Here is an 18,231-nt window from a genome sequence, read left to right on the forward strand (position 1 = left end):
GAGACTGTGATAATTTTAAATGGCTCCCTGATCAACCAATAAGATGTTTTGAATTCTACTCTGTGGCATGAACTTCTTCTCAAGTACTGTAAAGGGAGAACAAGCATCCATTCTAGGTTGGTGGGAGCTGTTGATGCTGTACACTTCTTTCTGTCTGAAAAAACAAATGACATTGTATTTAGCTTTCTTTTTAAAATTACCTCAACCCTGAACTAGCTATGGGTACAAATTACCAAAGAAAAAAAAAATCATGAACTTGAACCTTTATAAATTCTAAAAATAGCCTCTGAAGAGGTCAGAGCCACTGATGTTACAAAGTTTGGTGACCTGCAATAACTATTATTCTTTCCATTGACCCATAGTAACAGTTGACCTGGACTGGAACTAGCAACACTCAATAGCACATTTCCAATATTTTTTAATGCTCCATTTTCCAAGACACACACACACACACAAAAATATCAGTCCACATCAGACAGTCCAGCTTCTAATCTAGTTATGCTTTTGGTGACAATAAAACTATAATCATAAAACTAGAAGGTAATTAACATAAAGTCAAATAACTAAATATAAATCAATAGACAATTGTGCAGAAAGTCAAAGATAATTTTATGTCTTTGGAAAAAAGCAATTAAAATATCAATATTCATTATGCTATGATATGTGGAAACAACTGTGCTTATGTCTATAAAAGCTAGTATCAGGTTGTGTAAAACTGAAAGGTGAGAGATAGATGTTGCTGTTTCAGAAGGTCAAGCGTGACAGTCCAAGTCTAAGAAGGAAAGTTGCTGACTAACAATTAGTAACATATAGTCTGGATATATATATGGCACACATATCACATGTATTTGTATTTGAGGATCTTTATACATCCACAAAATGGTTTCAGTATCAAGAAGATTTGTAGTTAGCACAGTACAAATTTCTTTCAGAGGAAGATCTTTCTACTTTCACTCAGTAAGAGAGTAGTGGTAATCCTTAAAGTTTCAGACTGATCAGAATGAGACCTGATTTAATGTTGGATAGAAAATGAAAAAAAAAAAGTTTATTTTCCATAGTTCACTTAGTAAGTGTCTCTTCCTCTGTGTTGATCTTCTCAATGCTGAGTGTTTTTAAAACTTAAACAAATTACTTATTATCAAATGAAAGATCCATTCAAGAAAAGTATTTTAATGTCAATGACCGTATGTGGAAAACTACCTTAAATAATATGCAGAAAATACAACAGGGACATTTTATTTTTTTTGTCTTTGTAACATGATGCACACAATTCAAATCAGAATGTATTCAGTTTCTGTTATTTTAGGGTTCCTTGGATTGTTATTTTTTGCTCTGCTGCAAGATCTTCTCAGTCAATTTACTTACAATACATATTCTATACATAGAGGTACTATTTATGCATGTAACAATTTTTGAAGAAATGTACCAGAAGGGCAATCTACCATGTAAGAGGTATTCCAGCTAGCAGTACTATGCTCTTTTTCATTGGCTAGACAATTGAAATTGAGATTTTATATCCCTAAGGAATAGAAAAACACTAACAAACATCTTGGTTATGCTGTTAACACTGCCACATTAGATGGTACATTACTAAAGTAAAGTTTGAAATAAAAATTTACATTAATTGTTATTTCATTCACAATCCCATATTACCCTGAATAAGGAGAAAAAGGTTTTACCCTTGTGTAGATGCTGCTCATTTTTCCATGAATTATGCATTTCCATTTTTTAACAAAAAAAAAAGAAAATTGTTTTTTCCCTGAAGAAATTCACTATATGAATAAATAAAACACTAGACAATTTTATTCTATGCTGTAGGAAATGCCTTTTGACTTTTATTAAACTGCTTGCTGAGTTTCTGATTTCTTGAATTAAATGGTTATTATGTGGAGCCCTAGAGATGTGCAGCACTAGGAAGAGGGACTAAGTCAAACTTTAAGCCTGACTTTTCAATGCTGCTTAAAAAACATTTCAAATTTGACAAATGAACATGCTATCTTATTGTGGGTAAAAATTTCAAACATCATATTCCTAAAAGTTAGGTTATTTTCTTCACTTACCTGAGTTACATTGTATATGTATGAAGAAAAGGTGGTGTCTGGTGAATAAAGCTAATAGTTTATAAAAAATAATGTATGTAATGAATTTTGGATTTCTGAAACTATGTTAAGGACAGATCACTATTTTTTTTCATATCAGATGTAATTATTGTCTAAAATGATTGTGAAGTAACATCTGTAAATATTTCTTGATTGGTAATTTGTGAGAAGTGTGTTGCTAGCATCCAATATTTAGGTTCTTTGGATTCAACAGTGGTCTCAAAGTATATTGCTAATTAATCTAAGAGTATGGTTTGAAGTCACATCTTCAATGTAAATATTGTGGCTACACATTCGGCACTCTCTTTCTCCATAATCTACCTCTAAACAGATAAAATTTAAACATCTGTATCTGGGCTACTCACTCTAGCCCACATTTTTAGTTGGAAGAGAAACAGACGGATCCAGAGAGCATTTGCCTTGCTTGTTTCAGACACCTACCTCTCAGTTACATACCTTGGAAATGTCTATATCTCAGGAAGGAAAAAAAAAAAAAAAAAAAAAAAAGCCTAGTCTGGATGCCTGATTTTCAGATATCAAAGTTAGAGCAAGCAAATCCCACCATTTCTAATGAGTAATCCTTTCTTTCTACTACATATGAAAGTTGAACAAGACAGAAGTATGATTTTGATGTGACCAAATGCTTTTACAAAGTAAAGAAAATCTATATTTGGATGAACATCAGAGTAGGTTTGGCTCCCACCGTTCATTCAGCTCTGCCAAGTGAACCCAGGGCCTCTGCAGAGAAAACAGTATTGTCTCTTATCTCAGTAGGGAGCTGAGTGATCAGAGTGACAATATGAACAATAAAGCCTCTATCAGCTGCAAGATTTCTGAAGCATACAGCCAATATGTTTTCCCATTATGTAAAAAGTTGACTATGCATTAAGTTGTTTGGTTTCACTATCTTCATTTCATCACAGACATAAAAATGTACTAAATCCCACTGAGAATTGATCAATTCACTTGTCTAAATAAAAGAAGCAATTTGGCCCAAATCCCAGATCACGTAGTAATTATGCTGTGTTCAGTAAAAAGCCTTTTGGGTTCTTTAAGAATTTTGGTGAGCAAGGAATAAGTATTAGGGAATTAGAACTAACAACTTCATTAAGAATTTTTACCTGAATATAGACAGAAGGAAGATGACAGAATGTAGTCCCTGGAAAATTCAAAACAATTTATTGTCAACGAAGCAAATGTTCATCCTGCATGGCCAAAGACCTCAGGTGAAACTACAATATATCATATGTTTTTCTGAGCAAAGCTAGGCAGTTCAACTGACAAGGTAAAATATACACAACTGTCTGTTCCAGAGGAACTAAGAGAAGAGAAGCTGGAATACTATTGAGCTGCAGCAGTCATAGGAAAAATGGCCCGTATTACTGCACTATATCCGCTCTCTAACAATTTCCATCTCAGAAAATGAAATGGGATTGCAGGCTGTGACTAGTTGGCTTAGAGGAACTACCTGACACACGGTAGCCCACATGGAGCCTGACAGGCACATGCCTCTGCATCTGATAGCTACCTGGGCGTATCACAGGGCTTCTTCAATGCATTGTACTCCATCGCTGGGAGCAGCAGGCTCCTCACAGATCTGATTTCTGGCATCAAGAGGTTGTAATTTCAGTTCAGAAGCCATGGCTTAATATCAATGAGAAGTCAATTTAAAAATATCTACATATTCATGACACCCTCATAACTTGCAGGCTTTATGTAGAAAGTGAGCTGGCAGAAGCTGGAATGCTGTCCCTGAACTAATGTGATAAGGACAGTAATGAAAGACTTACAGTATTAATAATTTTTAGCAGTATCATGTTAGTACTGTACCTCATCTTGTGCTTTGGCATGTACAGAACAAAAGTTGTATCATTAATATTTTAAGACTTACACAAGAATTCAGTGAAAGCAAATGTTAATACACTGTGTACAGTGTAAAAAACATTGGTAAAAAAGATGTGCTGGAATAGAATCTGAGTTAAATCCTTCCTTCTTACTTTTAGTTAATAAGATTTAAATTAGTTTTTCTTTTGAAAATAAAGCTGTGATCAGACTAGAAATATATTGAAGGCAATCTTTCTCACTGACGGAATATTTTGGCATTTTTCTAGATTAAAAGAGACGCGCAAAATGTATGGACACGTATGCAAAACATCATAACCAAAGAACTCGTCTTTTTACAAAACCTCAAAAGAATTTGGGGAAGAAGTTGGTCAAATGTATCAAATGCCTTTGGTTCAGAGACTGCAGGAAGCTTTTTTTCCAAGTTTCTTTTCTCTGTCAGTGTTTAACAGCTCAGATTTGTGATACTTCAACATAGCAGTCCCCAAACTGATGCTAAGCTAACTAGACAGGAAAATCTCATCCACCTTTGTCAGGCTTCCTATCAAACATCACTTTGTCTCATGGGGTATTTCTTCTTAAGTTTAGAAACCACTTTCATATGTCAGCTACTTTCTTGTAAGGTTGTCATGACGGCAACAGGGTTTTGTTCATGAAAGACTGTTGAGAAGAACCTTGCAGGTTCACCTTGCAAGAGCTTGCGAGAACTAGCCCTTTCAAAGCATGACTAGAGATTTGAGCGATATAATCTCCAAAGAGTCATCCGTTTTCCAGCTTCAGTGCTGTTTTATTCAAGCTGGACCCAGAGTTTTTTACTGTCTTTCAGTGTCACAAGGGAAAGCAGTGCCAAGACCCTTCTCCCGCTCTGTGCTGAGAACAGGATGATCATGCTAGGTCTGATCTACAGTGACATGGAATGATCACAGCTTTTAGTACAAATGCGAGCACCAGATGCTCCACACTTCTGCGGGCAAGGTCACTATCTAATATTCATAGAGTCTTTCACACTGTAATCCACTATCCTGCCTTAGAAGTTCAGGATGTAAGGCATTTTCCTTACTGAGCAGTTAAAGCAGTAAAAAGTTTATATCACTAATAGTTAAAAGGATCTCCTTTACTTGCCCTGTAGCTCTTACAGTTTCAACTCTTCAAAGAAGTGGCAGTCTGCTAGTCTGGTGACTTTCCCAGTTTTGCTGTGACTAGGAATCAATACTAACACCAGTGCTTTCATTCAGTTTGACAGTTTCCCCACTGAAAAGCACCTAGCTCAAAGGGTCATACTGACTAAAACATTACAAAGTTTGCCAGCTGAATCAGTAGAATCTCACTGATGGGGACCATCACACCACAGCCTTCCTCAGTACAACCACAGGCTGTATCAGACAGCTTTTTGCTAGGCTGAGGGGACAACATGTACCTGCATCCCCATCTCTTATAAAAGTTGGTCAGGGTTGACAGCCATGACAAAAAATACTATTTGAGATTCCCTTTCAGAAGTGATGGCCCTGAACCATTCATCTGGAAACACTTCCATCTGCCACTGGAACACTGCCCACAAAACCAAGGCATTTCAATTGAGTATCAATACCTGCTATGTCCACCTTAATAAAGTCAAATAAATATTTCACCATAGTAATAATGTACTTCTTCTAATGTATGTATAAATAACTATGAAGCTTCTTGGATGGCTTGCCACTTGATCTCAGTCTTGCGCTTTGTAATTTACCTGAGGTAATCAGGAATTCCACAGAAATGCTCCTACTTGTTCCTTCTTATTCACTAATTGCAACCAGAAGCTTGGATGCAGTACCAACATATGGGTATATTCAGCAATAGTAAGATTCGATGTAGTAAAATGCAAGTTAAAAAGATATGTTTAGCTAAATATGATCAAATGGGACTGGGTTTATAATCTGCTAACATCTTATCCCCAGAAAACATAACTGAATATGGAAATATCATTAAATCAGTTAATGCTTTCCTGGGACTTTGGAAGAGGTTCTCCCCCAAAAAAATGCCAGGAATGAATGTGCCAGTTTTGTATCTCTTCTGCACTGCTTCTTCTCTCTCACCCCTCATCCCATGTCCCATACACAGCTGGAGTACTTCTCCTTAAACAAGAGATTTATTGGACACATTAGTCTTTAAGAAGCCTTTAAGACTTATTAGATGTTGCTGATGTCTAACAAAATAAAATATTACAGAGGCACCAGCTGCTCCAGAAAACTTTTAATTCTGCTGTTACACCTGTGGTTTAATAAAATAAAATGCATCAGGTGTAATGAAAACCCAAATACTGTAATAGTAGAGGCATCACCTACCCTATCAGGGGCCTCAGGGAAATGTAGTGGCTGTGATGGTTAAGAGTGGTATAGTAATAGGTCAGTAATTTCAAGAGCGTAAAAGGAAAGTGAGATAAACTGAGACATCAGGGAAAAAGAAAAGATACAATTTTATAGGGACTTCAGATTCATTCGTAAGAAGACTACTGATTCACTAAAACCAAGATTATAATCAGTCTATGAAATTCAAACTCCACATAAATCAGTGTCAAAATCTGACTGAAATCCAAATGAGTCAATATTTCTCTGTTGAAATGAATAAAATTAGAGCAGATGTGAGTCAACTAAAAGCATCTGTCATGTCCAGCTAAACTCACTTAAACAGGATTGAGTTTATGGGCACATTTCACACTGAGCAATCTGAGGAACAGTGCACATGGATGAGAATTTAGTAACGGGCTTGGGAATTTGATTTCTCTCTTAAATTATACACGTTTGCTCTGAACTGTATATACTGTATTGCCTGTTCTATTTGTGCTAGAATTGAATGGTAAAGATATAAAGAATTTACAAGGGCAGTACATACTGAGTGGTTTCAAAACCCTAGAGATTAGTGAGTAATAAATATAAACCGGGCCTTTCTTTAGTACCTTAATGCTCCACTGTTTAAGTCATATATGACTATTGTGCTAATGTCATGTTGGGGATGAAATGGGTATTAAAATCATGGTATGTTTCAAAGACATCCACTGAATAAAACTGAGCCTGATTCTGCTGCCAGTGACTTTAACATGAATGGGGTAAAACTCTAATTCAGACAAACATTACTGCACTATTTATATTTCAAGGATGGAGGATATGAGACAAAGGCATTAATATGATTTGTTTACAGCCCTGGAGGAAGTCAGTCTTGGAAGTTTTTGTTTCTATTGTGTTCTGTTCTGTCCTATTCTCTTCTATTAAATTCAGCTTGTGCTGCTGCCCTTATCCTTACAACATCCAACATCTCAGGAGTTACTAAACAGTATGTTCTGTATTTTTCATTTATTATTTGCTTCTGAAAGATGCAGTATTACAAAAGACTTGGGCATGAGGCTGTTTTTGGATTGGGATTCAAATTACTTTTTTTTTGTTTCTACATTTTGGATTGGATGTGGAGTTTGTCTCAAGCAGCTGTAGAAGGAAAATGGAAGAGTATTTTTTGACTGAAGGTAAAATTTTTGTTGTCCTGTATGTTTTTAGTACCTAAACTGAGATCAAATGCCTGCACACTGTGCTTGCCATGGAGTGTGGAGATGTTCAAGGTGGTCTTCAGATCCTGTGATTTAGCCAGTTCAATCTCCTCCTTTGTGAAGGGCAGCTCCACTGTGCTTGACAAATGCAACTGCCTACCAGAGTCCCAAACTTGAACTCTCGCCAGTAGCCTGGAGCCAGACCACTGAACGCTTTAAGGCTAAAGATGGACATCTCAGATTCCATGTGAGATCTTGCAGAGAGCCAAAGTAAGGAACACAGGGCAGGACAGGTTAGCTATCTTTTTCATAGTCCAAGGTGTTCAGGAAATGTGTAATTGGTCTTGAGCTATCTTAAGTGTCCTGAGCGCTGATAATTTCATGTCTAGTTCTATGGCAAGTCTTACAGTCTAGCCAACGGTGACTGGAGACCATAAAATGAGAGCAGCACATCATTTTCTGCCGCAGGGGTCCTTCGGGCTCCCGGCCAGCAGGAAACTGCAGTTGCTGCTCTAATTTGGCAGGACGCGCGTCTTCCACCAACCAAACACTTGCAAACTCCTTGAAACACTACTTCCATTTCGTGCAGACACAAGCTGCTCACCACTCCTCGGGGCTCGGCAACGCTCCTTTAAACCCAGGCAGCTGTTCATTCTCGCTTTGACCGCTGACACCCACATCACAGCATCTTTCCACAGAAGAAGGATAGGACCTTTTTTTTTTTTTTTTTTTTTTTTTTCCCCCACATGAAGTTTCCAGACGGGAGTATCTTCTTCCCCTGATCCTACCGCTACACCCCCACACACACACACGCGCGCGCCCGCCTGCCCGCGGCGCTGCCGCAGCCCCCCCCGGGCGCTCCCCCCGCCGCCCCCCCTCGCCGTGCCCGTGACTATTGGCCGAGCCCCCCCTCTCCTACCCGCCGAGCCCCCCCTCTCCTAACCGCTCCGCGGCGGCGGCGGCGGCGGCCTCGGGAGCGGAGGGGGAGTGTCCGGGGCGGCGCGCACGGCCCCGGCCGGCCCAGCCCAGCGCGGCGGCAGCGGCGGGGCAATGGGCAGCCGCGGGGAGGAGAGGCGCCGGGCGGGCGGCGGAGCGGGCGGGCTGCGGGGGCGCAGCCGGCGGCGGCAGCGGCAGCGGCCGGGCATGGGGCCTCCGGGCAGCCGCGGCAGCACCACCGCCCGCGGCAGCCTGCAGGTGAGGCATGGGGCGCCGGTGGGGGGGGGGGGGGGGGGGGGAGGCGCCGCGCCGTTCCCTATTCCCCCCGGAGAGCGACTTCGCACGCAGCAGCAAAATTGGCAAAAAAACCCAAACCTGTATATACACACATATATATATGTGTGGTGTTGGTTGTTGGTTTTTCTTTTCTCTTGACTCCGGTCTCCACAGATCAGAGAGCCGTGAAAAGTTGGTTGGGTTTTTTTTGGCGTTGCTGCTGAGAGCGAGCCGCGAAAAAGGGAAATGGGGGGTTAAAAAGGGAAGAGGGAGGAAAAATCCCCCGTGGAGACGATGGCCGAAGTTACTTTCGGGGAGCCCGTTTCCATACGCGAGGGGCTGGGGACGCGCTTGCCAAGGCGGGCAACTTCCTCCGCGCAACCTCCCCGCGGCTCCTCTCCCCAACTCGTCGTGTCAGCCGGCAGCCGCAGGGGGACCCCGCCGGGCCGGCGTGGGGGCGGCCGGGGGTCCGCGGTGGCGGGGCTGGAGCCGCCGGCTGCGCGGCCGCGGAGGGCAGGGACCCGGGGCGCGGGCGGCGGTGCGGGGCTCCGCCGGGACCCGCGGGGACTGCGCGGTGCGGGCCGCGTCCTCGCTGCCCGGCAGGGCCCGTGGGCATGCGGGATGAACGGGGTTTGGGACGGGGCGGGGGCCGTGTGGGACAGCGGGAGACGCGTTTCACATCGCCGCTGTGGAAAGGGAAGGGGGCGAGGAAATGTTTGGGGGGGTGCCCCGGCTTGGGATGGGCTTGCGGTTGGGAGGGTGGGTGCTGCTGGTGGGAAGGGGTCGAGTTTGGGGAGGTGTAGGGGAGAGAAGAGAAGGTGGCACGTCGGGGCGCAAGTGCTGCTGCTGGCGAGGGGGGAAGGCAGGGTGCCCCTGGGGACATCCCTGGCAGTGTGTGTTTGCTGTGGGGAATGCAGCTGGTGCTGCCTGGAGGGTACAGATGGCGATGCCCTGGAAGGAGCTTCTGTACTGGGGGGAGAAGATGGGGGGAGAGGGAGGATGGCTTCATCTTGCAGATGCCGCACTCCCTGCCCGCAGTGGCAGTGGGGAAAGCAGTGGGCAGGGAGGGGGGCTGCCTCTTTCCTCCCCTCCTTCTCTAACACCACCCCCTCCCCACACCCCTGTGCCTCTCTTTCCTCAGCACTTGCTCCTTTTCCTGCTCTTCGTTGGACCTTTCAACTGCTTTGCCAGTTACAGCCGTGCCACCGAGCTCTTCTACAGCCTGAACGAGGGGCTGCCTGCCGGGGTGCTCATCGGCAGCCTGGCCCGTGACCTGCGGCTGCCGACAGCTGGTGGGCAGCACCCTGTGGACCCCCAGCCCCCACTCTCCTTCACCCTGGCCTCCCGTGGCTTGGGGGGACAGTATGTGCAGCTGGACAACCGCTCTGGGGAGCTGCACACCTCAGCCATGGAGATTGACCGGGAAGCTCTGTGTGTGGAGAGCAGTGGGGCCACCATCTTCGGGGGAGCAGCTGCTGCCTCCTCTTCCTCTTCCTCACCCTCATCTGAGTCGTGCCTGCTGCTGCTGGATGTGCTGGTGCTGCCACAGGAGTACTTTCGCCTGGTGAAGGTAAAAATTGCTATCCGGGATGTCAATGACAATGCGCCCCACTTCCCTGTGCCCCACATCCGCCTCTCGGTGCCTGAGAATGCACCTGTGAACACCCGCCTGGCTATTGAGCACCCTGCCCTTGACCCCGACGTAGGCACGAACGGTGTCCAGACCTACCGCCTGCGAGATAACTACGGTGTCTTCACCCTGGATGTGGAGGAAAATGAGAGCGGGGAGAGGACTCCCTACCTGATTGTAATGGGGGCTTTGGACAGGGAGACACGCGAGGAGTATGTCACCGTCATTGTTGCTGAGGATGGGGGGACTCCTCCGCTCGTGGGCAGTGCCACCCTCACTATTGACATCAGTGACATCAATGACAACTGCCCCCAGTTCAGCGACTCGCAGCTTAACATCACCCTTTATGGCAATTCCAGCCTAGGGACACACGTGGCCACTGTCCACGCGGTAGACATGGACCTTGGATCCAATGCCCAGATCACCTACTCCTACAGCCAGAAGGTCCCCCAGCCATCCAGAGACTTGTTCCATCTGGACGAAAGCACAGGAGCCATCATGCTCTCCAGTAAAGTTGATGGGGACACTCCAAAGCTCCACAGACTGATCATATTGGGCAACGGTCCTGGTTGTATCCCTGCCGTGATCACAGTGCTAGTGACCATCATCAAAGTCATGATGAGGCCACCTGAAGTTGTCCCTCGTTTCATAGCTAATGAAGTGGAAGGGGTGGTGTATTTAAAGGAACTGGAGCCTGTCAACACACCGATAGCATTTTTTACCATCAAAGACCCTGATGAAAAGTACAAAGTCAATTGCTATTTGGATGGTGATGGGCCTTTCAGACTTTCACCATACAAGCCATACAACAATGAATACCTGTTAGAGACCACAAAGCTTTTGGACTACGAGACACAGCAGCTGTATGAAATCTCTGTAGTTGCATGGAACTCAGAAGGGTTTCATGTCAACAAAATAATCAAAGTACAGGTTCTGGATGACAATGACAACTCGCCAGTTTTCTCTCAACAGCTGATAGAATTATCCATCGAGGAAAACAATGTTCCCAATGCTTTCTTGACCAAACTGCATGCTACCGATGCTGACAGTGGAGAAAGAGGGCAAGTGTCCTATTTCTTAGGTCCTGATGCCCCTTCCTATTTTGCTTTAGATAAAACCACAGGAGTTCTTACTGTTTCCACCCAACTGGACAGAGAAGAAAAAGAAAAATACAGATACACTGTCAAAGCAGTAGATTCTGGATTCCCTCCAAGAGAATCAATAGCAACTGTCACCATCACTGTATTGGATAAAAATGATAATAGCCCAAGATTTATCAATAAGGATTTCAGCTTTTTCGTGCCAGAAAACTTTCCAGGTTTTGGTGAAATTGGAGTTATAAGTGTCACAGATGCTGATGCAGGGCAAAATGGATGGGTTGCCCTTTCAGTTCTGAATGGAAGTGATATTTTTGTCATAGATACTGGGAAAGGAGTTTTGAGAGCTAAAGTCTCCCTGGACAGGGAGCAGCAAAGCTCCTATGTTCTGTGGATTGAAGCAGTTGATGGTGGTGATCCTGCCCTGTCTTCTACAGCAAAAATAACTATCCTTCTTCTGGACATAAATGACAACCCCCCGTTGGTCTTGTTTCCTCAATCTAATATGTCTTATTTGCTGGTCCTTCCTTCTACCCTTCCTGGCTCTCCCATCACTGAGGTCTATGCTGTTGATAAGGACACTGGCATGAACGCAGTCATAGCTTACAGCATCATAGGAAGAAGAGGCCCTCGACCGGAGTCATTTAGGATTGATCCTAAAACTGGTAATATCACCTTGGAAGAGTCACTGATGCAAAATGACTATGGGCTCTATCGGCTGCTTGTAAAGGTTAGTGATCACGGCTATCCAGAACCTCTCCATTCCACCGTCATGGTGAACCTTTTTGTCAATGACACTGTTAGCAATGAGAGCTACATTGAAAGTTTGTTAAGAAAGGAGCCTGATATCAGTGTAGAAGAAAAGCAGCCGCAAATTTCCATAGAGCCTGCGCATAAAAAAATGGAGTCAGCATCCTGCATGCCTACCTTGGTAGCTCTGTCAATAATAAGCTTGGGTTCAACTGCTTTAGTAACAGGGATGGGCATTTACATCTGTCTAAGAAAAGGGAAAAAGCATCACAGAGCAGATGAAAACTTGGAAGTACAAATCCCATTAAACGGAAGAATTAACCTGCACATGTTGGAGAAGAAACCAATGGAGATCTCTAACATCTGACATTTCTTTGTGGATAAATCCAAGATCTGAAAAACCTTAGACAACTCTGAAATATGTAGCCGTGGGTTGTTTTGACAGAGGTTGCAATGAAGGACTGCTAATTTATAACTTAATAATATTATAAATGTAAATAGCTGTTTACAGTTTTTTAAATTCAAATTCAGTGTACAGCTTTTTTTATGAAACCCTAGTAACTAACAGCTAGCACCCTGTCTATAAAAACGTGGACATCATTTGCAGCTTTCATAAATCAATAAGATCAGTGATCATAAAAAAGAGGAAGGTAAGATGATTCTTTAAACTCAAGTTTTAAAAGTCTTTTTAACCACGAGAGGGCATCAGATGCTCCTGAGCAGGGAACTGTTCGAGGTACTGTCCATGAGATAAACACAGAGTATATTTTAAATATATTGGTTTTAATATAAAATACACATTGGCATACAGACATTTAACCACAAGAAAAAGAAATGTCTGTCCTGATGTATGTATAATTAAAAGAATAAAGACATTAAAATGCACTAGTAATAAAGAAGAAAAAACGGAATGTTTATTACCTCACAAGTAAAGCTTATTCAGTAGGATAGAAAAGGCATTAACAAGAAGTGCAATTCCTGTTGAGCAAGAATTCAAGATATTGTAATGAGAATATGAACTGCTGTGACATATCATCTTTCATTTACTCCAGATCTCGCCCACATTATCATTTGCTCCAGCAATCTGCTGGTCATTTTTATGGAAAAATTATATTTAATATTTCCTACAGCAAATAATGACAGAACCCCATGCTCATCCTCGTAAACATGCCAGATGCAAGGAAGCAAGGGAATGGCTAAATCTTTAGTTGTCACAGAAGTGGTGATATTTTTTGTACTTTGAGCAATCTGTCAGTAGTACTCCATCAGTTGGTTGTGTAATAGATTTTTTCATGTGCTACTTCTGAATCTGATCTGCCAGATGAAAACAAAAATCGCTTCATATGCTAAGGAATTATAGGACTTATTTTATTCTGACTGTTGCTCCTTTCTGGATTGGTATTTCATGTGAAAGATCTTGTTTCTGACTTTTGGCAACCATTCCTGGCTCCTTTTCATTGGCTTTGATTTTGGATTAGATCCAAAATCTAACTTGTAAGACTGGTGGCATATTTTCTCAATAATTTATTCTTTGCTGTATCCTCTGCAACAAAGCAGCAGGTTTATTGGTGATGTATCACTTTCACTTCATTTTTAGAGCTGAGAACTATCTTTTGTATGATGATTACTTCGAATTTCTCTGTGTGAACAAGATAAATTAGTGTTATGCTTAAAACTGATTATTTTGATTTCTGGTATCATATGTCTGTAATGTACCAAAAGTGTTTATATGTCTGCAAATTAAAGCTATATATTTTCATAATAACTCATTTTCTGTCTCTCTTCTAGAATTCTAATTATAAAGCTAAATATTATTTTACTTATAAGAAATGTGTATTTCACAAATGCTTGGGTGCTGGCTATCTTGTCTGATGTGTCATAATACTTCCCAAAATTAGTACACTTCAAAATCATTAATAAGAGTTTAAGCTGTAGTTCTTGAAGTTACTGGCAAAGGCAATTGTATTTCAGCTGATATAAGCGGGGCGGCAGCTGATACCTATTTTAAAAGTAGGGAATGCATTCTGGGGCAGTTTGTGATTTTTCTGTCTGTGACTGGTACATTACTTCACCTTGAGCCTACTGAAATGTTGGAGCTTCGTATAGATACTGGTTCTCCTTAGCCTGAGTATTAACATAATGCCCAGATTTTACCATTCTACCTGTAAGAAATAGCTATTAGGTTAGAATATTTTCTGTTTATGCACGGTTTGATAGCTGTGTTTCATGAAAAATTAATTCAGCCCGTCAGAGGCTTGTGGTTAATCACCTTTTTTTCATTTATTTTCATATTATTAAAATATGAAAATGGTATGTATGCCTGAAATGCATGTCACAAGGAGATATTGTTTATTATCTCTGAAGAAAAATTACATTAATTCTTCAGAAATGGCTTCAGTATTACAGGTGCTCTGTATTGTTGTGGTAGGGAAGCCAGCTCCTCTGCATTTTTTTCTTCAGTAAGGAGACAAGGTAACTGAAAGAAAGACAGGATTCTTTTCATTGCTCTTCTCTTGAATTAGCAGTCCAGTATCTTCTCAAGACAATTTAAACAGGAGCAAACCCAAGACTTAAGAAATACAATAAAACCATAAACAGGATCCTTCAGTGTGTGTTCATGTGACACTGGGCAGATATTTTTATTCAGGTTTGACAAATACATAGTCCCAAACCTGTTTGATTAAGCTTACTGAGTTTAAATGTGCTGTTCTTGTTGCGCTTTTTTTGTTGGCTTGTTTAGTTCAAGCACATTCTTAATGCATAATGAAATGTAATGGCATGAGCCTGTTAAAACCAAAGTACTGCTCATGAAGCATTTCACTCACACAATTTTCTACACATTTAAAGAAAATTGGTTTGAAATCACACCTTCAGCCATACTGGCGCCACTACTTGTGAAAAAGACTTTACCCTGAATAATATTTCATAGAATAAGAGCACATTTTTGCCTTCCTGTGAATAGCCTTTGGGTAGGTAATGTCACTGAAGATGGCAAAATATGCAGAGTGAGTTGGTTTTTTTCAATTCCATATTTTGTGTTACTTAAAAAAACATAAGAGCTGGTAGCGGCAAGTAATAAGCATGATATTTAAGCCTGCAATGTTAAGCCTAACAGTGATTAAAAAAATAAAACAGGAACCTTAAATTCATAGAACCTGTGAATTTCTTCTCAAAAACATGCTCTCAGTAGAAAAATGCACGATACTGGCTATATAGCAAACATTTCTGTGACGTTGCTGTTTCCAAACTATCCCTTACTTAAATCCCTTTCACATGAAAACACATTTTTAATGAGTATAACTAAAGTAAATTAGACTCAGATATAAAAAGCCTTTTTTATTTCCACCTTGTGCAGTGCACTTGCCAAAATATATGCAAATCTTGTCGACACTGGTAGTTGAGCTGGCACAAAAATAAATGTCTCATTCATTTACAGTATCCATTGAACAATCTTAGAGCAAGTGGGTGCTCTTTGTTTGCTTTTATAAAAAATGAGATTGTCCTAAGCTTTGTATTGCCAAAGCTTCCTAAACTTGCCATGCAAACACTTTTTCATTAGGATTAACAAATTAAAAAATAAAAGACAAGAAATGGGCAGCAAGCCCAGTGGCAGTGGACAGAGAAAATCAGCTCAGTCTTCTCTTTCTGTTTCATTTTATTCTTTTTAAAAGAACTCTTTGAAGTTACTGTTTTGATGCAACATTAACCTAACACCTGGCCGAATAGCAGTAAAGGATGAGATCTGAAAGTGTGGAAGAGCACATTGCTTTTTCTTATGTCAAAATTCAGAAAACGATTGGCCTTTTAAGTCCATTTTTCAGTACCAAGATTCAAACATGCAAGTGTGCCAGAGTCCACTGAGGACAATGTAAAAAGCTCCCACTATCTTAATAGGACATCCAATGAGAGGTACAGTGTTAGAGCAAAACTTGGCCTCCCTGAAACCAGTGACAAACCACTGATTGTTGACTTCAGTTTCACTGTAAGTTTTTTGTCCCCAACAGCTATTTTGAGAAGGTTTCATTAAAATACCCAAACATATGAAGAGAATGGGTAATACATGACTAGCATTTCACCTCCTGGTTCAAAGCAATGAATTCTTAGGGAGCAGTGGCCAGCATCACAAAAATACCTTGCAGTTCGGCATAAATGGAGATATACAGCATATCTGCCACAAAGAAATCATCAGCTGAATACACAGAGCATTTCTTTTCATGATTCAGGTGTATTATCAGAGCCATGCAGGAAGCTTCCCTGTACTGTGCTCGTTACCAGCTTCTCACAGTCATTAGTTTCTATGTACATTCCTTCTCACTCATGTAACTTACAGGGAAGAACAAAGCAAAACAATTAATTATGAAATATTAGCCAGCTGAAATGCAAAACTTTGATTTAGACCACTTTCCTTCAGAGACGGGGTTTTAGGAGCTAAGCACATTCATTTTCCTTACCAAAATAACTTGATTTTAAAGATGTCTAGTGAAATTTTAAGTGGAAATAAAGATATTCAGCATCCCCACTTCTCATACAGTAGGGTCCTGTACTTTTCATACACATAGTGGTTGCTCAGACAGATAAAAGTTGTGGGTATTAGTTTTATGCTTTATTTTAGTAGTATGGGAAATTCCTGAGGAAACTATTTGGACGCTTCTAACTTCGAGGTTCCCAATATGTTGCTCAGAGTTATGAAATTTCAAATGATTGGCAACGTGTCATAATTTACAGTTTTCTGAGTTAAAACATTTGCAAAAATACCTGTGCAGGCAGTGTTGCTTTCCTTTTCTGTCTCTATACCAGACTGATCCAGCAGCTAAGAAGATAAAACTACCATCTGCATTCTGAGATGGAGGGATTCAAAGATTTTTGGCTTACAAACAAATGTAAAGTTAAACAGCTCTGGTTTTCACATTATGGACAAGAAAAATGCTTTCAGTCTTATCACCACAGATTGGTAGGCTGCATGCTCTTTCTAACATGCTGTATACAAATGTTTCCATGATTTCTGCTATATTTTCATTCTGGTTTTTAAAGGCCAAATTTCAACTTCTAAATATTTCTGATGACAGAGTACTTTGAACAGGTGCTAAGAAAACATCATTCTGAATGAAGAAATATTGAATTATTTATGATGCATTCAGTCATTCACTCCGCTGCTTGTGAAAACAAATACATGCTTAAGTGTTCGAGTTGCAGGTTTTCACGTTGCTAGCTAATGCTGATGGTAAGTAGTAAGCATTTAACTGAAATACATCATATGGGATCATTTAAACTATGTTCAAATTGAGGACTTGCATTTTAAGCATCAAATTGGATGTTGCTCTACTCCCAGCATTCCTAGCAATGTCAATTTAATCTTCTGTCCTAACTATTTTGTCTTATTTTCCATCTTCAAAGTTTTGATTAAATATTAATCTTTAGAGCAAGTCAATGAGATGAGAACTCTTACCCCTTTACACAGAACAGCTTGATTCCTCTGCCTATATGTCAGCATCTAGTGCTACATGAGATGCCTTAAGGTATCCCACCTGGCTTCCAGCTGCGAGTCTGGAAGAGTTCAGGCTTTCCATCAATGAACTACAATGTCTGCCAGCCCACTGTGGATGCTTTGGATATTTTAGGAGGGGTTCACTAAACACCTGTGTGTGTTGAAGTGAGTCACCAGTGGTGCGATTTAGCTCCGTATTTACACATTGATGCTGACATGTCTACAGACAGGTATCGACCAGTGAGCTAGGAGTCTAAACTTCCACTGTAGTCTGTGAGTCTCATCAACACAGTCAATAGAACTAGAGAGTGCTTCAGCTTTCTCTAAAGTGGGCATTCAGGGCAAGGTTTAGCTGCTCTGAAAATTAATATCAAGTGCTATCGAGAATGCCCTTGAGCATCTCAAACTTCTGCACAAGGCTTTCAGGAAGACTTGTGCCTTTCTAGAATAGTAGCTAGATGCCAAGACTTCAAAGCAGCACCTGAAATGACATGAGAAAACTATGGATAGGCATGCATATGCCACTGGTGGTGATGCATCAAGTGTATCAACCTCTCAGCTCCACCGAGTAGAGCTTCACAGACTATAACATAAATCATACA

At 41.3% G+C, this 18,231-nt stretch overlaps 1 protein-coding gene across 1 annotated transcript; it reads left to right on the forward strand.

Annotated features, from left to right (window-relative positions):
- The first annotated feature begins 8,549 nt into the window (after positions 1-8,549).
- Positions 8,550-13,912, forward strand: PCDH20 (protocadherin 20). Its single transcript, XM_074860988.1, has 2 exons — positions 8,550-8,649; positions 9,809-13,912. Exons 1-2 carry the CDS (start codon positions 8,599-8,601, stop codon positions 12,509-12,511), a joined length of 2,754 nt encoding a protein of 917 aa, XP_074717089.1. The 5' UTR covers positions 8,550-8,598; the 3' UTR covers positions 12,512-13,912.
- The last annotated feature ends 4,319 nt before the right edge of the window (positions 13,913-18,231 follow it).

Source organism: Strix uralensis, chromosome 2 (genome assembly GCF_047716275.1).
Source record: "Strix uralensis isolate ZFMK-TIS-50842 chromosome 2, bStrUra1, whole genome shotgun sequence".
Classification (NCBI taxonomy): Eukaryota; Metazoa; Chordata; class Aves; order Strigiformes; family Strigidae; genus Strix; species Strix uralensis.